The 23956-nt window shown below is 36.6% G+C and overlaps 1 protein-coding gene across 1 annotated transcript; it reads left to right on the top strand.

Annotated features, from left to right (window-relative positions):
* The first annotated feature begins 3530 nt into the window (after positions 1-3530).
* On the top strand, positions 3531-11231 carry LOC121975357 (transcription-associated protein 1-like). The gene is made up of 12 exons (XM_042526958.1): positions 3531-3974; positions 4051-4477; positions 4617-5912; positions 5988-6248; positions 6319-6609; positions 6709-7179; positions 8872-9303; positions 9405-9683; positions 9866-10268; positions 10357-10505; positions 10603-10809; positions 10905-11231. Exons 1-12 carry the CDS (start codon positions 3550-3552, stop codon positions 11022-11024), a joined length of 4761 nt encoding a protein of 1586 aa, XP_042382892.1. The 5' UTR covers positions 3531-3549; the 3' UTR covers positions 11025-11231.
* The last annotated feature ends 12725 nt before the right edge of the window (positions 11232-23956 follow it).

Below are 23956 nucleotides of genomic sequence, written 5' to 3' on the forward strand. Positions count from 1 at the left end.
TAGCTTCATAGATGACTATTCCAGATTTGACTATCTATACCTTATTCATGAGAAATTGTAATCTTTGGACATGTTCAAAATTTTCAAAGCCGAAGTTGAACTTCAAATAGGTAAGAAAATTAAAGTCATCTGATTCGACCGTGGAGGTGAATATTACGGTCGATATGATGGATTAGGTGAACAATGTCTAAAACCTTTTGCGAACTACTTTACTGAGTGTGGGATTGTGCCTCAGTATATCATGTCTGGTACGCGTAGTCATAATGGTGTAGCTGAATATCGTAATCATACCCTAAAAGACATGTTAAGAAGTAAAATGACTTTCACTTCTCTATCAAAGTCTTTGTGGGTGAAGCACTCAAGACTGTAGTTTACCTATTCAATAGAGTACCTAGTAAGGTAGTAACTAAAACGTCATCTGAGATGTGAACGGGTAGAAAGCCTAGCATTAGACATTTACACATCTAGGGTTGTCCAGCTGAAGCTAGACCTTACAAGCATAATGAAAGGAAACTGGACTCAAGAATGGTTAGCTGTAATTTTATAGGTTACTCTGAGAAGTTAAGAGGATATAAATTTTATGATCCCTCTAATATATCCTTCTTCTAAAAGAGAAACACCAAGTTTAGAGTGATGTGGTCAGGGAAGAATCTTTTGAGGAATGCATTGGCAATCCTCTTGTAGTCACTAGTAGTGGTGTGGTTACCATACCACACATTATGGGTATCACACATTCAGTGAGCGTAATGAACTAAGATATTCCCATGACATCTCCAATGTAATTGGAGGAGTCTACCACTGAAATTGAAGTATTGCATCATATTGATGAGCAAGTATCTCAACCACCTCAAATACAAGTGCATTTAAGGTGATCCATAAGGGAACGGAGAACTATGAATTCTCGTGATTATGTTTATCTCCAAGAGCATGATTTTAATATAGAGTTGAAAAGTGATCCTACATCTTTCCAAGAAGTCAAAAAATGCTCTAACCCTAAAAGGTGAATTAACGTCATGCAAGAAAAGTTGAAGTCTATGTCAAACAATGACATTTAGGAACTTGTCGAATTGCCTGAAGATAGGAAGCTCGTTGGTTGTAAATGTATATTTAAAACAAAGCAGGATTCAAGGGGCAATGTCAAAAAGTATAAGGCTTGTCTTGTTGCCAAGGGATTCACTCAAAAAGAAGACATTGATTACAAGGAGATTTTCTCAACTGTGTCGACGAAAGGCTCCCTTAGGGTAATCAAGGTACTTATAGCTCATTATGATTTAGAGCTACATCAAATAGACGTAAAGACTACATTCCTCAATGAAGACAAAGGAGTCTATATATATGTTGCAACCAGAGAACTTTGAGTCTAATGACTCAAAGCACCTACTATGTAGGTTAAAGAAGTCTATTTATGATTTAAAATAGGTATCCCGTCAGTGGTATCAAGCATTTAATCAAGTGGTTACCTCATATGGTTTAAAAAAAAACCCCGTTGATCAGTGCATATATGCAAGTTTAGTGGGAGCAAGTTTGTTATACTTGTTTTTGTACGTAGACGATATATTACTTGCAAGCAATAATAAGGGTTTGATGCATCAAACCAAGTCATTTCTATTTGGTAATTTTGAAATGAAAGATCTTGAAGAAGCATCCTTTGTTTGAAGCATACTGATCTATCGTGATCATCAAGAGGCATTCTTGGACTTTTACAATAAGCCTATATTGAAAAGGTGCTTATAAGATTTAGCATGTAGAGGTGACAAGTTCATCTTGCAGCAGTGCCCACGGCTTGAACTTGAAATAAAAGAGATGGAACAGTTTCCATATGCATAGTAGTGGGATGTCTCATATATGCACAAGTATGCACTCGACTAGATATAACATTTATAGTGGGGATGTTAGGCATATATGTTAATAACCTAGGACCGTCATACTAGAAAATGATAAAGAGAGTGATGCGATATTTACAAAGAACTAAAGGACATTTGCTCACGTATTGAAGATCAGATCACCTGGAGGTAATTGAATATCCAGACTTTGATTTTGCTAGATGCTGGGATAGCAGAAGGTTCACTTCGGGCTATATCTTCATGCTTGATAGAGGGCTATATTTTGGAAGAGAGTCAAGTAGGCGCTAGTAGCCACTTCTACCATAGAGACAGGAGTTAGTAGCATGCTGAAGCATCCAATCACGGATTTGATGCATGGAACTTCATCATAGCATTACAAATCGTTGATGGCATTGATGAGACCATTGAGGATCTACTATAAAAAGCCGTAAAACTATGCTAAGTGTTGGTTAATCCTAGGAAAACGTGCCGGTTTCAACATGCAAAATTTTTGTACAAGTGTCGAACCTTTCCTTAAATAACCTATTGTGTTAGAAAACCCTGCCTTACTATATATTTAGAAATACAAGAAAATTGATAGATTTTGGTCTGGAAGAATTGGCTGTGTTGCTTCTCATCATGATTTTCTATCTTCCAAATTATGTTGAAGGGTGGCGTTCATGATCTCTAATCTGCTTTTAGAGCTTGGAATTTGTTTATTTCAAGTATGCTCACAGTCATGGTCACGTTAAGGAACTTATGCATAGTTAACTTCAAGGAATTTATGTTAATTTACATGGTTGTAAAGGCAATTATCTTTCCTTATGAAATGCTGGAAACTCATTTCATGGCAATTCATGCATTACCAATTCCTTGGCTCTCTGCATGAATAGTTAATGAGAACTTTAATAAACTTAAATTTTTTTGTAAAAGGTATGCATTAACGATCTTAAGTATCATTGCATATAAACTTAAATTTTTTTTGTAAAAGGTATGCATTTGCATTAACAATCTTAAGTATCATTGCATCTCGAATTTAGAGATTGTGTATAGTCAATCATTTTCCTTAGATAATGTACATGTGTTATGTAGCTTACTCGCTAACTTTTTCTTGGTTAATTATTGACATGCATAACAGCTTTTTCACTGAGCTTCAGTTCATTATAACTTGTGTAACTCTTGACTAGTTTATTAAGCCCTTTTTAGCTAGACTGGAATTTGTATAATCTAAAATATGTTTCTCAGTCAAAAAGCTGCTTTAAGGTTTGTGGTTGCTATTGTACTGTAGTTCTCAATAATGGTTTACTTACCTTTTATCTTAAGAATGACCTATGAGACAATGATGGACCTGAAACTGACCAGTAGCCTCCACTTCCTGAATTTGTTGTTACTTGCAATGTACCTTAAACAGTCGATGCAGCCTGAAGATTGTGGCTCTTATTTTAAGAATTTACATTTAATTAACTACTTTACATTTGATTTATACCCCCTTTAAGTGTTGGCTCTGTTCTTATGGTATTCCACATCTAAAGGGTTACTGTGCTGCTGTTTAGCTTCTGTAGAAATTGCTAGAGAAAGCAAAGAGGTTAGGCTATCAAATCATATTAGATTTCCCTCATTACTTGATTAGAAAGTGCTATATTACTTGAATGTGTGATGATCCCTTGGATAAGAATGAATTGATTAGAGTCGATTCTTCTGACCTTACTGATCGTGATAAAAAAGAATGTGGCCTATTTTTCAGGGACAGCGGACAGATGTTGACCCATTAATCAATGCACGTTCAACACCTGACTCGTCTTCTGTCATTTCAAATATAAAATGTGTCTTGAACCTTGTAACAGAAAGAGTCATGCAGTCACATGAATGGAAAAGGTTAATAGGACAAATTTTGCAAGCTCTGCTTTCTGAGAAGTCTACAGATTTCAGTGTGCTTTTGTGTGTTCTTGACACGGTAAAGGTGTGGATTGAAGATGATTACAGATATTCTTCCTCTGGTGCATCAAGTTCTGCTCTAACTCAGAAGGAGATAGTGTCCTATCTGCAAAAGCTATCATTAGTTGAATGGAAAAACTTTCCTGCAGTTGCACAAGAAGAATGGGATAGGAAATATTTACAACTTCTCTATGAACTTTGTGCAGACTCGAACAAGTATGGACTCACAATTTCTTCACTTGTCCATATCCATTATGCATTTGTTGTTGGCTAATTTTTTGATTCTTAGCAGATATCCTTTGCCCCTTTGCCAGGAAGTTTTCCAGAAGGTTGAAAGACAGTTCATGTTGGGTTTAAGAGCAAAAGATCCAGAAATCAGACAAAATTTTTTCATGTTATACCATGAATCACTTCCTAAAACACTGTTTAGCAGATTACACTTTATCATCCAAAATCAGGATTGGGAAGCTGCAAGTGATGTTTTTTGGCTAAAACAGGGACTTGACCTTCTGTTAGCTATCTTAGTAGAGAAAGAGCCTATCATGCTAGCCCCAAATTCTGCACGAGTGCCACCAGTAATGGCATCAGGAAGTTTTCCCGAGACATATGCAGTTCAGCACACATCTGATCTATCAGATTATACGGATGGGGGTTCCCTTACTTTTGATTCTCTTGTGTGTAGACATGCACAATTTTTGTCTGAAATGTGTAGACTTCAGGTTTGTTTTGATCATGGGCAACTTCACATTTTGCTTATTTGTTTGTTGATGTTTTGTACCTTCGACTTTGTAAGGCACTATAATACTTATTTGGACCCCCTTGTTCTATATTTGTTTCATCTGTAACTTTCTTGTGTAGGTGGCTGATCTTGTCATCCCCCTAAGAGAATTATCGTATGCAGATGCTAATGTTGCATATCACATGTGGGTCTTAATTTTCCCCATTGTCTGGGTGACTTTACAGAAAGATGAACAAGTTGCTCTTGCCAAGCCAATGATTACTCTGTTGTCAAAAGATTACCACAAAAAGCAACAAGGTAGCAGACCTAATGTTGTGCAAGCCTTACTTGAAGGGCTGCATCTGAGCCACCCACAACCACGGATGCCAAGTGAGCTTATCAAATATATTGGCAAAACTTACAATGCGTGGCATATTTCACTTAATTTACTAGAGAGTCATGTCATGCTGTTCATGAATGAAGCTAAATGCTCTGAATCACTGGCAGAGCTTTATCGACTTCTTAATGAAGAAGATATGAGGTGTGGATTGTGGAAAAGAAGATCAATTACTTCTGAAACAAGAGCAGGATTATCACTGGTTCAACATGGTTATTGGCAGCGGGCCCAAAATCTTTTTCATCAGGCAATGATCAAAGCAACACAAGGTACATACAACAATACAGTTCCTAAGGCAGAGATGTGTCTTTGGGAAGAGCAATGGCTTTACTGTGCAAGTCAGCTAAGTCAATGGGATGCCTTGGCCGATTTTGGCAAGAGCATAGAGAATTATGAAATTCTTCTTGATTGCCTGTGGAAGGTTCCTGACTGGACTTATTTGAAAGAGAGTGTTATCTCTAAGGCTCAAGTAGAGGAGACTCCTAAGTATCGCCTAGCTCAAGCCTTCTTTGCTCTCCATGACCGCAATGCTAATGGTGCCAGTGAAGCTGAAAACATCGTGGCCAAAGGAGTTGAGCTTGCATTGGAGCAATGGTGGCAGTTGCCTGAATTTTCTGTTCAATCTCGAACACCTCTGTTGCAGCAATTTCATCAATTGGTAGAGGTTCAAGAATCTGCAAGAATACTGTTGGACATTGCAAATGGGAACAAACAACCCTCAGGTAGCTCAGGTGGGAATGTAAATGCATATGGTGAGCTCAAAGACATCGTTGAGACTTGGAGACTACGTACTCCCAATGAATGGGATAATATGTCTGTTTGGTATGATCTACAGCAGTGGAGAAATGAGATGTACAATGTTGTCATAGATGCATTTAAAGATTATGCTCAAACCAATCCACAACTTCATCATCTTGGTTATCGTGATAAGGCTTGGAATGTTAATAAACTCGCTCATGTAGCTCGCAAGCAAGGCCTATATGATGTTTGTGTAAAAATATTGGAGAAGATGTACGGACATTCTACAATGGAAGTGCAGGTAATTTTCTGAAATGATTGTTATGATATTTTTACAATCACTTCTAGTGTCAAACTGTCTTTTCAAATTTTTCAGGAAGCATTTGTTAAAATAAGAGAGCAAGCAAAGGCTTACTTGGAAATGAAAGGGGAACTAATCAGTGGCCTTAATTTGATCAACAATACTAACCTTGAATATTTTCCTGTAAAACACAAAGCAGAAATATTTCGCATCAAAGGTGATTTCTTATCGAAAATGAATGACTGTGAAAACGCCAATCTTGCATATTCTAATGCAATAAGTCTATTTAAGCATTTGCCAAAAGGTTGGATAAGTTGGGGAAACCACTGTGACATGGTATGTCAACTTTGTGTGTTTTATTTATGCATAGATATTGTGAGAATAGTTACAGTCTTGCCTTCTTCAGGTTTACAAAGAGACACATGACGAGTTGTGGTTAGAATATGCTGTGAGCTGCTTCTTTCAAGGCATAAGATATGGTGTTTCCAATTCGAGGAGTCATTTGGCGCGTGTTCTATACCTTCTTAGTTTTGATACACCAAATGAATCTGTTGGGAAGGTATTGGATAAGTATTTGGACCAGTTACCACATTGGGTTTGGCTTTCTTGGATACCACAACTTTTGCTTTCTTTACAAAGAAGTGAAGCTCCGCATTGCAAGCTAGTTCTTCTTAAAGTTGCTCAAGTTTATCCTCAGGTTGACTCCAAATGAAATGCACAGTTTTTGGCATTGATAATTTTTCCTTGATCAATATTACATTTTTTTTTTGTAATTTTGTCTTGAAATCTTTTGAAGGCCTTGTATTACTGGTTACGTACCTATCTTATGGAGCGTCGTGATGTTGCTAATAAATCTGATTATGGAAGGCTACAATTAGCTCAGCAGCGTGTGCAACAAGCTGCAACAGCAAATAATGCTTGTTCCCATAACTTGGTTGATGGAAGTCAACGAGGAGCCTCTCACCTTGGTGTTACTTCAGAAACTCAGGTGCATCAAGGTTCCCAGTCGGCTGCTAGTGTTGGTTCACATGAAGGTGCAAATTCTCAAGGACAAGAATCTGAAAGATCTGGAACGATGGAAGGTAATGCCAACAGTGTGCAGGACCAACCTCCACAAAATCCAACTTCTGCTGAAGGTGCTCATATTCCTTTAAGACGCAATGGTGGACTTGGCTGGGTGGCTTCCGTTGCAAGTGCTTTTGATGCAGCAAAAGATATAATGGAGACTCTTAGGAACAAACATCAAAATTTGGCTAGTGAACTAGAGGTAAGAGATAACTCTGATCATTCTTAAAGCATGCTCTATGTTTTTCTTCCACCTTTTCTTCTCAAGTATGTCATATCCGTGATGGAATGACAGTGACAGTTGGACCCAATTTGTAGTGTTATATTTAAATCGTAATTTAAAGGAAGGATGATGCTCAATTTTATTTAATAGCTTTGATACATTATAATTTAAAGATTTTGAGAAAAGAAAGAAAAAACACATTTAATCAAAGCTGGCCCATGAAATAAATGCAACCAATTGAAAACTTTGTCCCTAACACCATTCCATTGTAAATGAAACCCAATGCATTATAAAATGAACACTAAAGAAAACCTTCTTTGCATGGGAATGGAGAGGTTTGGGAGGGGGTTCAAAACAGAAGGGATCTCGTTGTATGGAGATTCTATTTATTTGGATGAAATTAGGCAGTGAAAGAAATTTGACCGCTTTGTTCTCTCCTGACCAATCTGTTCAAATTGAGTGAAAAATGACCTCATGTGAACCAATGTCCATTTTACCCCTGCTCGACATAGAACTTCCACATTCATTCTTTCTTTTCAGCCTCTACATTGTCATAATTATTTCTGACCTTTTTGTTATGAAGCATTTCTTTTCATATTTCTCTTTCGTCGTGGGGAAAAAACAAGAAAGAACTCTCTTGTTTTCTTAACTTCTCATTTTCCAGCTCTACCATTCTTTCTTTCTTTCCTATTTCTCTCTCAAAGAAAACACAGCTTAAAGGTCTCTTCGATGTCAAGTCCTCTTTAATATAGTCAAGTAAAAAAGACTTGTTGTACTGATGCAAGATTACCTACATTTGGCAGGCCATGAGAATTTGATTTGAGAACCATGCTATATTTTGTTGCAGTGAGCAATGAATCTGATTTTCAGAACCTTATCACAGTTGTTTTTGGTTAGCCATTTCTATTCTTATTTTTAGAAGCTCTGTTATGTTACATTGTGGATTTTAGTTAGCAATGGTCATCAAGGCAGTCTGAACTCTTTAATTTTTACTCCACATGCTCACCTGCTTGTTAAGCTATCAATTTTAGTAGCAACTTGGTATGCCCACATCAACTTCCCTAAACACAAAATTGACCTTAAATTTTACATTTTACTTAAAAAAAAACCTTTGCATCAGCTACCCTATCTATTCCCTAAATTTAGATTTCATGAATAGTACTTCTCTAAATTTAGGGAATGAAATACATTCCTTTAATATTAAAATATCATTTAATTTGAGAGAGAAAAAATAAAGGGAATGAATTGGGTAATGAAAAGTAGATATTACATTAGGGACAGAGAAAAAATAATAAAAAATAAAGATAGGGTAAATTATAGGGAAGTTGATGTACTGTGTAGTGAAAAATGGATATCTAAATTAATAAAGTAATTCTACCCTAAATTTTAAATTTTGGATACAGAATCTAATCTGGATGCTCTTAGAATGGCATGCAATATATTAGCTATTGACTTTTTGCAATGTATGAAACTGATATACTTCTTACATTACCAAGCACCATGTGTTTTTGGGAATCATTATCCACTTCCTTAAAGATAATCCTTTGATTATTTTGATGGAAAGGTGTGTCTATCACAGTTTTGAGATGATTACCTAAGTTTATTTTACTAAGATTTAAACAGGTTGGACTAATATGATTTGGCTTATTCTGATTATGGCATTTTGTTCAGGTTTTACTCTCTGAAATTGGTTCAAGATTTGTCACGCTTCCTGAAGAGCGGCTTCTTGCAGTGGTTAATGCATTGCTTCATCGTTGTTACAAATATCCTACTGCTACCACTGGTGAGGTGCCACAGTCTTTGAAGAAGGAGCTTTCTGGTGTATGTAGAGCCTGTTTTTCAGCAGATGCTGTTAACAAACATGTTGAATTTGTAAAAGAGTATAAACAGGAATTTGAGCGGGATCTTGATCCAGAGAGAGCGGCAACCTTTCCCTCTACTCTCTCTGAATTAACAGAACGCTTGAAGCATTGGAAGAATATTCTTCAGAGTAATGTTGAAGACAGATTTCCTGCTGCCTTGAAACTTGAAGAAGAAAGCAAAGTATTGCATGACTACCATGTCATTGATGTTGAAATGCCAGGCCAGTATTTCACGGACCAGGTTTGTATGAATTTGCTAAGATTTACTTTAACGTTTATTAACTCAGTTTGTAGATCACCTATCTTTTGCAGCATATATTTAAATATTGTTTTCTGTTACAGGAAGTTGCACCTGATCATACAGTTAAGTTAGACAGGGTTGGAGCAGATATTCCAATTGTGCGTAGGCATGGTAGCAGTTGCCGTCGCTTGACTCTAATAGGATCTGATGGTTTCCAACGCCATTTCATTGTTCAGACATCACTGACTCCAAACGCTCGGAGTGATGAGCGCATGCTTCAGCTATTTCGCGTGTTTAATCGGATGTTTGACAAGCACAAGGAATCAAGACGCCGCCATCTCACTCTCCATACGCCAATAATAATACCTGTTTGGTCACAGGTGAAACAGCTAGTTCTGCACTTCATTTCTTACTTTCCTTGAACAATTAAAGTGATACAGTTACATGACTTTTGGTACTTGTTTTGATCAAACTTCTCATGTTATTATGTGATTTTTTTGCGTTATCTTGCATACAAACAAGTTGCAGCATACATGTACAAGAACTGACTCTTGCTTTTCAGGTAAGGATGGTGGAGGATGATTTGATGTACAGTACATTTCTCGAGGTCTATGAGATTAATTGTGCACGCCATAATAGGGAGGCTGATATCCCCATCACTCTTTTTAAGGAACATCTTAACCAAGCCATTTCTGGGCAACTCACACCTGAAGCAGTTCTCGAGTTGCGTTTACAGGCTTATCATGAAATTACCAAAAATGTGGTGAATGATAACATATTTTCTCAATACATGTACAAAACCCTCCCAAGTGGCAACCATCTTTGGACATTCAAGAAACAATTTGCTGTCCAGCTGGCGCTCTCATGCTTTATATCATACATGTTACAGATTGGGGGCAGATCTCCCAATAAGATTCTCTTTGCTAAAAACACTGGCAAGATTTTTCAAATTGATTTTCATCCTGGTAAGATTCAAGTCATTCAACTTTTACAGAAATGGCTAAACCTCAATATTGCTTGAACTGATTTGTTTTCCACTTCATGGCCTTGAAGCTTACGATGTGAATGGGATGATCGAGTTCAATGAGCCAGTACCCTTCAGACTGACCAGAAACATGCAAACTTTCTTCTCTCAGTTTGGGGTGGAGGGTCCTATCATATCTGCAATTTGTGCGGCTGCACAGTCAGTAATTTCACCAAAGGTAGCTAGCTCCTTTCATCCCAATGCTTTGCATATATATAGATGGATTCCTCTCTCTTTGTCTCAATTCTATAAATTTGTTAATTTTCGTTGTGCAGCAAACCCAACATATATGGCATCATCTTGCTATGTTCTTTAGAGATGAGCTGCTTTCTTGGTCATGGAGAAGGCCGCTTGGAATTCCACCTGCACCAGTTGCTGCAGGAGGAATCAACCCACTGGACTTCGAGCAGAAAGTGGCTACCAACGTAGAGAATGCTGTTTCACGTATTAAATCAATAGCACCACAATGTTTCCCCGAAGAGGTATACATTTTAAGTCTGTCATTTTAAGTTGAGGTCTTTAGCCTTTGACCTCAACTTAATGACTTCATTTCACGACGAACTGCACTCTTTTGTAGGACGACAACACAACTGACCCCCCGCAGTCTGTACAAAGAGGCGTCACTGATTTAGTAGAAGCAGCCTTGGAACCGAGGAACCTTTGCATGATGGATCCAACATGGCACCCATGGTTCTAACTTCTCATTCCAATTTTTCTAATTCACAACTCAGTAAGCAAGCCGAATTTGTAGGTAATGGGCAACATGAAATTATTTTGTAAATATTTTTATGCAAAAGATTTTATAGTAGATCAAGTTGTTACTGTGTATAATTTTAATCGTCTGTATATAAATTACACAGAAGTATCGTTCTATAAGTAAGTCTAAAGGTACAAGATTCGATGAGATTCTGAATTTTTTTTAGTGATACCTTAACCCTGAGTTATTATCATGATTTTGTTCCATGTGAAATAATTTTATAGTGCTAAATTTGGTTGCATTAGATTAAGATCCATTACTCAACAGATGAATTAGGAGAAAAACTTTATGATCAATCAAAACCCTAATCCCATTATTTAAATGCCTTTAGCACTAGTACAAGGCAACTCAAAAGTACCAAACCTTTTTTGAACCTAACGAATGAGTAATAAATCTAATCATCTTTAAGTTTTATCCACACTCTAGGAAGAATCATCTTTAAATTTTATCCATACCGTTGTGTATGAGCGAATATGACAAGGTGTTCCAAAGTTGATCAAACTCTTACTAACCTCACATTGTGGCCATTAGCCTCAATGAAAAGGCTACTAATGAATGCAAAGAAAGCATCAAGCCGGTGAAAGTTCGACTCAAGAATAAAAATAGTTTTGAAGGTTGAAAAGAATCTATGCTATTGCCTTATGTGCTTTCCTAATTCAATTTGACATTTCAACTTTGGGACTTGTTTACTCATGCAAAGTCCCGATTATTTATTTGTATATTATTATTATTTTTGTAATCAAATCAATTAATCTTTAAGATGACCAGTCTAATCTTACGAAATTTTTTTACTAATCATCATGATAAATTGAGAAGTATTCGTGAAGATGACCAACATTCTAATTCCTCATTGATCGTCAAGATAAATTCAAAAGTACTCGTAATGGCCCATTTGAAATGACAAATGTTCTTAAATTTGTCATTCCATTGTAGTAAACTTTTTAATTGATAATGTAAAGTCTTGATTATGATGAATGAGTGTTTTTTTTTTCATTTGTGTGATTAGCTTTTTTTTTGTTTTTATTTTTGTTTTTGTTTTTGTTTTGAGGCAACACCTATATGAAGAGGTTATAACTTTATTGGTATAGGACTAAAGAGGTTATAACTACTGCATATGATTGTAACAAGCCCTAATAGTAACTACAATATCAATGCATGTCATTAACGACATAGATCAAGATGTAGATGTATAGAATGAAAATTACATGAAATGTGAACAGTACATGTCAATTTTCAACTGATCTTAAGATGACCTCAAAAGAGGTCAGATCATATATGCAAAATACTTTATGCTACACTGTAATAGCAAATCATGATCAACTTTATGTTTCCAAAAGGAATCTGTATTATATTTATAAACACCAAATACTAAACAGCAGTAGTAAATGATGATATTACAGTCAGAGTGTCAAATAAACATATAAATTTTCATTAATATTTTGAACTTTAAGTACGTATAATAATCAAAATAAAATGTTTGCCTTTATTATCAAATATAGAATAAATAAATACAAACGCCCACTAGCTGAGTTTTTCTTCAATGAGTAGGACTCTCATATCCACAACATGCGTATGAAACACCTTAGGCACCAATCCTTTGGTGAGTGGATTGACCAACATGGAATCTGTGCTAATGTGCTCTACCATGATCTAACAACTCTAAACTTTTTCTTTAACCGTTAGAAACTTGATGTCGATGTGCTTGGACTGTGACGAACTGCGGTTGTTCTTAGCATAAAGTTTTACGGCTTTATTATAGTAGATCCTCAATGGTCTGTCAATGTCATCAACGATTTGTAATGTTATGATGAAGTTCCGCAGTCAAATCCCGTGATTAGATGCTTCATAGCATGCTACTAACTCTGCCTCTATGGTAGAAGTGGCTACTAGCGTCTACTTGACTCTCTTCCAAAATATAGCCCCTCTATCAAGCATAAAGATATAGCCCGAAGTGAACCTTCTGCTATCCAAGCATCTAGCAAAATCAAAGTTTGGATATTCAATTACCTCCAGGTGATCTGATCTTCAATACGTGAGCAAATGTCCTTTAGTTCTTTGTAAATATCGCATCACTCTCTTTATCATTTTCTAGTATGATGGTCCTAGGTTATTAACATATATGCCTAACATCCCCACTATAAAAGTCTAGCTTTTGTAAACATTTATTTGTTAAAATAAAAGAATCACATTGGTCAATATCTGCATTTATTTATTAAATATAATTGTTCAATTAATTTATATAGTAGACAACATGGAGTGTGGTGTCACACTCAGAAGATCATGTTGTCGGTTCTCTATAAATTATAAATAGTTGCTCGCGACTAAGATAGAAAGGAACAAACTATCAGTATAGTCGTAGTGTAATTAAGTATTAGTTTATCTTGACTAATAAATTACACTGATACACTTTAAGTGTATTGAGTAGGATCATTTAGGTATGTTCTTTTTGTACTGACTTAGTAAAAGAACTAGACCTTAGTTATTATGGAAGTATGTGCTCTTAATCCTAATATAATAATAAGCACATATATTTAATATTTATTTCTTTGACTTATCAAAGGGTGAGGTTTAGCTCGATAAATCAATATGTTTGATAAGTTGGGAAATGATATTACTTATAGTGTGTGTTGTTAATTATAGAAAGAATTTGTGTCCTAGTTATCTAGGTTGAGAATGTCCCCAAGAGGAGCTCATAAGGATTGCCATGTTAAACCCTACAGGTGGACCTAGTCCGACATGGCAATAAAGTTGAGTGGTACTACTCTTGGAGCTAGATATTAATTAAGTGAGTTGTCAGTAACTTACTTAATTAGTGGACATTTCTAATCTTAAACACAGGGAGACTAACACACTCATGATAAGAAGGAGCCCATAATGTAATTTGGGATTGGTGCGGTAGTGCGGTAATAACTCTCTAGTGGAATGAGTTATTATCGATGAACTTGAGTTGTGTGTTCGGGGAGAACACGGGATACTCAAGCTCATCGGAAGGCCAAAACCAATTTCTCCTCTAGGTCCCTATCGTAGCCTCATTATAGTCTCAAGTCCATCCAAATGTAAGGCTCTTCTTGGTGTCCAAGAAGGGGGCCGGACCATTGCTTGGTGACTAAGCAATGACCGGCCACATCCTCTTATAGGGGCCGACCCTATTGCTGGGTGACCAAGCTTGTAGGGGCCGACCAATATTAATTCAAATAGGAGGGTTGTTTTGAATTTTTTAAAATCTTCTCTTTGTAGAAAACTATAAGTTTTAAAAGAGAGATTTTAATTTTAAAAACTTTCCTTATTTGAATTTGGCCACATGTTTTAATAGAGAGTTTTAAAAGTTTTAAAACTTTCCTTTTTTAACCATCCTCATGGTTTAAGAAAAAAGGGAGATAAGTTTTAAAATTAAAATTTTCTATCATCAGGTTAAAAAAGGAAATTTTATAAGAGAGTTTTTAAATTTTAAAACATGATTTTAATTTTTAGAAACTTTCCTTTTTTAACTCCTACTTTAGGAAAGAGAGCTTGTAAAATTTTATAAGAGTTTTTCTTATAAAATTTTATAAAAATAAAATTCCTTTTTCCCCTTGATGAGGTGGCCGACCACCTGATTCAATCAAGAGGAAAGAAAAAGAAAAATTAAAAGGGAAAAGCAAAATCTCTTGGATGATTTTATTTTTTGTAAAAAGTTTTTCCTTATTTGCCTTGGGCAAGTAATATAAAAGAAGGGGTGAGGGGGCTTCATGAGACACAACTCTTATTCTTTTGCTTGGGTGATCTCTTGGTGGCCGACCCTCTTCTTTCTCCCTTTCCCTTTGCTCTCTTCTCCTTGGTGGTGGTGGTGGCCGAATTCTAGAGGAAGAGGAAGGATTCTTTTGGGTGGTGTTCATCTTGGCGTCGCCCACACGACGTCCAAGGCGAGGCGAGGAATACGACAGAAGATCTCGAGATCATTAGCTTACAAAGAAAAGGTATAATTAGTAAATTATTTTCCGCATCATGCTAGTTTTTCTTTTTGTAAGAATTCTAAATACAAGAGGCAATTAGATCTAGTTTAATCGAATTTATTTTTCGATTTTGTGTTTTCTTCTTTTTCGAATTTGTGATTCGATTGTTCTTTTTGGTTAACCTAGAGTTATTTAAGGAAATAAATATTAGCTTTCCTTTGGTATTAGAGCGAGATTTCTGTTTCATCATTTTCATTGGTAATAAAGTTTAAGTTTTTTTGTCAATTTATTGTTTTGTATGTTAAATTAAGTTTTTCTATTATAATACTATTTTTAATCGTCAAAAATTATGTAAGAGAAAACTAGGATAGACTTGTTTTTCGATTTTTTTATATTTCTGTGAAAAAAATGAAGAACGACAAAAATTATCTAATCTAATTTTAGGTAAAATTATGATAGTTCAATCAATTATTTTGGTTGAGCAATTGATTATCAAGTCTAAAATTTTGAATGAAAATAATTGAAATTCAATTAATTAACGGCCTAAAACTCGTAACTAAGTTAATTATCAATCGATTAGAATTATTTTTTAATTTATTGAGATTATTTTTTTTAATTGATTCGATTAAACTTACTGTTAATCGATTAAAAAAATATTTCATTAAAAAAAATTATGTGAACGGTAAACATTAAATAGTATTTAAAAAATACTATTTAATTATAGAACTTCAAAGAAACTTTAGTTTTTTAAGAGAATATTCTATATATAATTATATAGTCACACATAGTTGACTTTCGGATCGATTAGGATAACAGATTGGATCATACTAATCGATTACCATAAGGTAGCAATCGATTAATAAGTCTAATTTTATGTTGTTAAGGTTGGTTAAGTAATTTCTGTTCAAATAAAGTTCCTAGGGTTTTCTTGAATTTATTTGCACAACGTGCTACTAAGTTGAACTAATGTATCATCTCAAAGGAAGACACCTTAGATAGGTTTAGTATATTTTGTATTGGTAGACGTATATCTATGCTAAGATAATTGACCTAAAGGAATGTTACTTTTATGCCAGATATATGCTCAAAATAGTCTACAACTATAGTACAAAATCATTGTTTTGTTTAGATCATGCACAAAATATGTTGGCCCAAAGGAAGACATATTATGTGGCTGATTAAAGTTGTTGTAAGCTATAGACCAATTTATAACTCATAGAAAGTGTCATACTATGCGCACAATGGGTTGGCTCAAAGGAAGACACATTGTGTGGCTAATTAAAATTTGAGTTATATCAGAGAATATCGTTAACAAATAATGTGTCAGTCCAAAGGAAGGTACATTATGTTATACTTGGTATCTCATAAAGAGTCCATTTATGTTCATTCAAAATTTTATTTTATTTGCATAATCTTATACATATTCTTGGTTTTAATTAAATCATGAACTTAAATAAATTTCTCCCTTTAATTTCAATGCAATCTGTAATTACCGGTGTTCCTGTCGGGAAGCTGAGAAGACGAACCTGCCGATATGACGTGTCTGGAGGGTTGACCGCATCCTTTTGACCCGGTGGTGAGCTGTCCTCTACGTTGACCAGATCGTCAGAAGTCCTCCTCCGGTCAACTGTACCTGTATCCAGCGACCGGGTTCCCCCGGTCTCTGGTACCTCGGTGCTCGAGGCGAATCCCACAGACATATAAGTAACCGCATAATAGTATAACAATAAAATAAGCATGAAACGAGTGCAATGACATACCCTGGCCCAGGGGGGCGCCCTCGGATGGATCGGTGAGCTGGTCGTGGTGCTGATCGAGTCATCGTATGGTGACATAGGATCTAATGCAGCAAGGGTCCCAAGAGACGGCTCGTAGGCCGGATATGGTAGCGACTCATAGGCCGGCACACGGCCCGCAGGCCGGATAATACAAATGACTCGCAAGCATAATAATGGTGCTAAGAATGAAACACAACGGCACGATGGCCGAATCCACATCGGCTCACAAGCCGAACATATTCTTGGCGCGAAGGCCAGAATATATAAACCTGAGCCCGTCAGATGACGGCTGCTCGGATGGTGATGACGGCTGCCCGGAGGTGTCGGTGGCTGCGGCAGTGGCTACCGGAGGTGACGGCGCTGGACGCTGGAGGCGCCGGCCGTCGGAGGCACTGTGGCGCTGCTAGAAGAAACAATACCTGCTGCCGGAGACGCCGCCGGAAGAGGAGGTGGCGCTGGACAGCGGGAGAGGCCGCGGTGGTCGCTACACACGACGGCGGTGGCCGCCGGACTCGGCGGCTGGACGCTGTGGCTATGAGTGGCGTTGCGAGGAGGTGGAGCAGCGGAAATGTTGCTGCCAGCAGCAAAGTAGGTAGCGTCCGGAGCCCCTCGCTGGCAGTAGTGGCGCCGGCACCCGTAATACCTCGGCGGCGAAAGGGATGAAGGCTAGGAGTGGCGACACCCGTGATGTGGGCGGTGGCAGGGAAAGGCCGCATATGGGGAGCTCCGACTGGTGGCAACAGCGGCGGCATCCGGAAGGAAATAATAGCGACGGCGCGGTGCCTACGTCACGAGGGGGAGGAGAGGAAGCTAAGCGGCGGCGGTCGGCGATGGCCCCGGCAAACAGTGCAAGATGGGGAGGAAGAAGACCTCCCTTCCTTCATGCTGACGAGAGATGCGAGGACGAGGCAGAAGCCTCTCCTCTCTGTGATGTTGCGGCTTACTCGGCTCCGGCGAAGGGCATGGGCGGGAGAGAACTCCCCTCCCTGGCGGCGCTCCCCTCAACCACGAGAAAAACTCTCCCTCACCCCTGGTGAACCGTGCCACCTTTAAAGCCAAAACCTATTTAATGCAAAATGTCCAAAATGCCCTCTTCTCTTTACCGTATCAACCGGTATTAATAATATCCCAACATTAACTAGTTCAAATTTTGTTGAATGGAAAGAATACTTGATTGTAGTCTTAGGCTGCATAGACTTAGACAATGCATTAAGAAATGATCGCCCTGTACCTCTGACTAGTGTCAGCACCATAGAGCAGAGAGTTGAATTTCAGCTGTCGAAGAAGTCAAATTGCATGTGTCTAAGTATCATGAGACTTTCGATACTGGTACCAATAAATAGCTCAATAATATAAAGAGAACATGCTAGGAGTTTCCTGTACCAATTGGTAGATCGATGCACCTCAAATGAAAGGTCGAGACTACCATATTTCTTATAAAGTTGGTAACCATATGGTGTAATGGTAAATGAAACATAAAGGAGTACATTATGGAGATGCCTAATATAGTGACAAGTCTGAAAGCACTAAAACTCGATATGTCTGAGGGTATGTTAGTGTATTTCACCTTGATGTCTCTGCCTATACGGTTCACTCCTTTTAAGATATCGTATAATACTCAAAAAGAAAAGTAGAAATTGAATGAGTTCATTGCTTAATGCGTGGAAGAGAAGGGGAGACTAAAGATTGAGACATCTGGGAGTGCTCACTTAGCATCTAGTTCTCAAAGTACGAGCAAGAAGTGAAAGAGGATCAATAACAAAGAAAAAGAAAAATAAACTGTAGATTCTGGAGGCAATGGCCATAAGGAGCACAAGAAGCAGGATAAGGAGTCCACTTGTTTCTTTTGCAAGAAAAAAGGTCATATGAAGAAAGACTACCTCAAGTACACCAACTAGCGTGCAAAGAAGGGTAAACTTCTCAACTTTGTTAGTTCGAAAGTCAATTTAGCTATTGTACCCACTGACACTTGGTGGATAGATGTCGGTGCTACTACTCACCTAAGTATCACTATGAGGGTTGTCTCAAGAGCCGACTTCCGCTTGATGGTGAAAGATACATTTATACAGGAAATGGAAAGAAGACTAAAGTCGAGTTAATTGATGTTTTTAGGCTTTATTTAGGAACTAATATCTTTCTATATTTAGAAAATGAATTTATTGTACCATCTTTTCAACGAAATTTAATTTCAATTTTTTGTTTGGATAAATCAGGTTATTCTTGTTTATTTAGAAATTGAATTTTTAGTATTTTCTTTAATTCAGTATTGATTGGCAATAACTCCATGGTTGATAAGCTCTATAAATTGAACATCTTTACTTCTATAGTTAACAATGTAATAATGCATAGTATAGATACGAAACATAAATTGACCGATAAGAATTCTTCCATGTTGTAGCATAGACATTTAAGACATATATCCAAACAACGCCTAAAAAGATTAATGTCACATGGAATTCTATATTCCCTTGACATGTCAGACTTGGATGTCTGCATAGAGTGTGTTAAGGGAAAGACCACTAACAAAAGGAACAAAGATGCTAGCCATTGTTGTGACATTTGGAGCTAATACATACGAACATTTATGGATCATTCCCTAAGGCATCATGGAATAGACACACATATTTTATTAGCTTCATAGATGACTATTCCAGATTTGACTATCTATACCTTATTCATGAGAAATTGTAATCTTTGGACATGTTCAAAATTTTCAAAGCCGAAGTTGAACTTCAAATAGGTAAGAAAATTAAAGTCATCCGATTCGACCGTGGAGGTGAATATTACGGTCGATATGATGGATTAGGTGAACAATGTCTAAAACCTTTTGCGAACTACTTTACTGAGTGTGGGATTGTGCCTCAGTATATCATGTCTGGTACGCGTAGTCATAATGGTGTAGCTGAATATCGTAATCATACCCTAAAAGACATGTTAAGAAGTAAAATGACTTTCACTTCTCTATCAAAGTCTTTGTGGGTGAAGCACTCAAGACTGTAGTTTACCTATTCAATAGAGTACCTAGTAAGGTAGTAACTAAAACGTCATCTGAGATGTGAACGGGTAGAAAGCCTAGCATTAGACATTTACACATCTAGGGTTGTCCAGCTGAAGCTAGACCTTACAAGCATAATGAAAGGAAACTGGACTCAAGAATGGTTAGCTGTAATTTTATAGGTTACTCTGAGAAGTTAAGAGGATATAAATTTTATGATCCCTCTAATATATCCTTCTTCTAAAAGAGAAACACCAAGTTTAGAGTGATGTGGTCAGGGAAGAATCTTTTGAGGAATGCATTGGCAATCCTCTTGTAGTCACTAGTAGTGGTGTGGTTACCATACCACACATTATGGGTATCACACATTCAGTGAGCGTAATGAACTAAGATATTCCCATGACATCTCCAATGTAATTGGAGGAGTCTACCACTGAAATTGAAGTATTGCATCATATTGATGAGCAAGTATCTCAACCACCTCAAATACAAGTGCATTTAAGGTGATCCATAAGGGAACGGAGAACTATGAATTCTCGTGATTATGTTTATCTCCAAGAGCATGATTTTAATATAGAGTTGAAAAGTGATCCTACATCTTTCCAAGAAGTCAAAAAATGCTCTAACCCTAAAAGGTGAATTAACGTCATGCAAGAAAAGTTGAAGTCTATGTCAAACAATGACATTTAGGAACTTGTCGAATTGCCTGAAGATAGGAAGCTCGTTGGTTGTAAATGTATATTTAAAACAAAGCAGGATTCAAGGGGCAATGTCAAAAAGTATAAGGCTTGTCTTGTTGCCAAGGGATTCACTCAAAAAGAAGACATTGATTACAAGGAGATTTTCTCAACTGTGTCGACGAAAGGCTCCCTTAGGGTAATCAAGGTACTTATAGCTCATTATGATTTAGAGCTACATCAAATAGACGTAAAGACTACATTCCTCAATGAAGACAAAGGAGTCTATATATATGTTGCAACCAGAGAACTTTGAGTCTAATGACTCAAAGCACCTACTATGTAGGTTAAAGAAGTCTATTTATGATTTAAAATAGGTATCCCGTCAGTGGTATCAAGCATTTAATCAAGTGGTTACCTCATATGGTTTAAAAAAACCCCGTTGATCGGTGCATATATGCAAGTTTAGTGGGAGCAAGTTTGTTATACTTGTTTTTGTACGTAGACGATATATTACTTGCAAGCAATAATAAGGGTTTGATGCATCAAACCAAGTCATTTCTATTTGGTAATTTTGAAATGAAAGATCTTGAAGAAGCATCCTTTGTTTGAAGCATACTGATCTATCGTGATCATCAAGAGGCATTCTTGGACTTTTACAATAAGCCTATATTGAAAAGGTGCTTATAAGATTTAGCATGTAGAGGTGACAAGTTCATCTTGCAGCAGTGCCCACGGCTTGAACTTGAAATAAAAGAGATGGAACAGTTTCCATATGCATAGTAGTGGGATGTCTCATATATGCACAAGTATGCACTCGACTAGATATAACATTTATAGTGGGGATGTTAGGCATATATGTTAATAACCTAGGACCGTCATACTAGAAAATGATAAAGAGAGTGATGCGATATTTACAAAGAACTAAAGGACATTTGCTCACGTATTGAAGATCAGATCACCTGGAGGTAATTGAATATCCAGACTTTGATTTTGCTAGATGCTGGGATAGCAGAAGGTTCACTTCGGGCTATATCTTCATGCTTGATAGAGGGGCTATATTTTGGAAGAGAGTCAAGTAGACGCTAGTAGCCACTTCTACCATAGAGACAGAGTTAGTAGCATGCTATGAAGCATCCAATCACGGGATTTGACTGCGGAACTTCATCATAGCATTACAAATCGTTGATGGCATTGACAGACCATTGAGGATCTACTATAATAAAGCCGTAAAACTTTATGCTAAGTGTTGGTTAATCCTAGGAAAACGTACCGGTTTCACTGTACAAAATTTTTTTGTACAAGTGTCGAACCTTTCCTTAAATAACCTATTGTGTTCTTTAGAAGTTAAATTAGGAATCGCAGACGGAACTTAACATCATTGATTCCAAATTTAACTTATCTGTTCTTAATGATTTAGATTTGAATCGCAAGCGGAACTTAACACTATTGATTCAAATCTACCTAAGTTATTAATTCCATAAATATTAATTTCCAAAATTGGCTTCCAGGACTGCATGGCGAGGCACATGACCTTCTTGAATATGAGAACAACCACCACCGCAACCTAAGCTGCATGAGTTCTAAAACATAAAGAACTCATAGACATAAGAAAGTAAATACATAAACATAATGACAAGAACCTGATTCAAGAGCCATGTCTTTCTCCTTTAGCGTAGTCTAGAAGATCTTGAGGAAAAAGAAGCGGAAGCAAATGAGGAAGATCTTTCAAGTGGCTTAGGGGATAACGACACCATAAAACTTTTTGTCAATGGGGAACAAGAAACTAGGTTAAGATGATTCCCTAAACCTTTGGGGAACAACCCTATATATAATGGACATCTATTATCAGCCCATAGATGATAATAGATGTGAGACTATAAATCCATATATATAGTGGACATTTATTATCAACCCATAGATAATAATAGATGCGGGACTATAGATTCTACACATACAAGTTCTACTTCCAACAACTGAAATAAAAAAAAAAACTAAGTTAGATCACATTAATGGATTTAATTTATACTCATATGCACAATTTACAATTAAGCAATTAGAGATAATAACCAACATGCTGGGCTTTTTGGCTACCCACCACGAGTGCTTTTAGATTTACCTGGTGGCTAGTGGAAAAATTATGTGAGATCGGACATGTTACCCCAGGGCTAGTCAACGAAACTAACTGGGTTTATCATTTATATATATATATATATATATATAATTTTAAAATTGGGGGTGACCTAGTTATTCAACCCCCTTCTAGCAGGTCACCGATCCCCAACAGAAACTAGGTCAAGATGATTCCCTAAACTCTTGGGGACCAACCCTATATATAGTGGACATCTATTATCAGCCCATAGATGATAATAGATGCGAGACTATAGGTCCCTATATATAGTGTACATTTATTATCAGCCCATAGATAATAATAGATGCATGATTATATGTTTTACATATACAAGGTCTACATTCAACAATCAAAATCTAAAAAAAAAACTAAGTTAGATTACATTAATGGGTTCAATTAAGCCCACCACGAGCGCTTACATTAATGGATACTCATATGCACAATTTACAATTAAGCCCACCAAAATTAGATATAATAACCAACATGCTGGGCTTCTTGGCTGCCCACCACTAGGACTTCCCGATTTATCCTAGTGATCGGTGAAAAATTTTCATGAGGCCGGACAGGTCATCCAGGGGCTTGTTAATGATGCTAACTAGATTTATTATTTTTATATATATATAAAATAATTTTTAAGTTTTTTTTTAGAAATTTGTCATGAGATGACATTGTTAAAATGTTAATGTCTTATTGCCTCCTCCGAGATAAAGGAAGAAAAGAATTCTATTGTCATTATTTCTATTATTATTATTATTATTGAAAAAAAAAATCAAGAGAAATAATCTCATACCCTAAATAACACCTTACCTAGAAAACCAGCATACTTTAGACCCTATCAAACCTCTGAATAGAAAATTCTATAATGTTCACTAAATTTTCTATCATATTTTGAGAATTTGTGTCATCTATGTGGAGTTTTTTACTGACTATTAAGCTCTAGACCTAACAACCTTGATTCCAAAACAACTTTTGAGATTGCAACTGCTAGTGATATCATTGGACAACGCTAGAGATTTCTCTAATTTATTATTTTCATATCAGAAACTTATCGGACACACAAAAATAAACAAGAACAATTTATTATGGTTTGGTATAAAAGTCTATATATATCATGGAGAGAATCTAAGTCTAAATATGAAAGAAAAGAACAATAAAAGATAGACAAATTGATGTTCTCACTCTACATTGAACTAAAGACCTTTCGTTTTGCCCTATACTCATTCGTCACTAAGTGGCAAAAGTATATATCTAATAAATTTAGCATTTAAAAAAAACATGTATAGGAAAGAAAGACTTTGATATGGTGTCCATATTATGTTGTACATCCAAGCACCTAGTGTAATTTTATTTTTTTTTTAA

Source organism: Zingiber officinale, chromosome 4B (assembly GCF_018446385.1).
Source record: "Zingiber officinale cultivar Zhangliang chromosome 4B, Zo_v1.1, whole genome shotgun sequence".
NCBI lineage: Eukaryota > Viridiplantae > Streptophyta > Magnoliopsida > Zingiberales > Zingiberaceae > Zingiber > Zingiber officinale.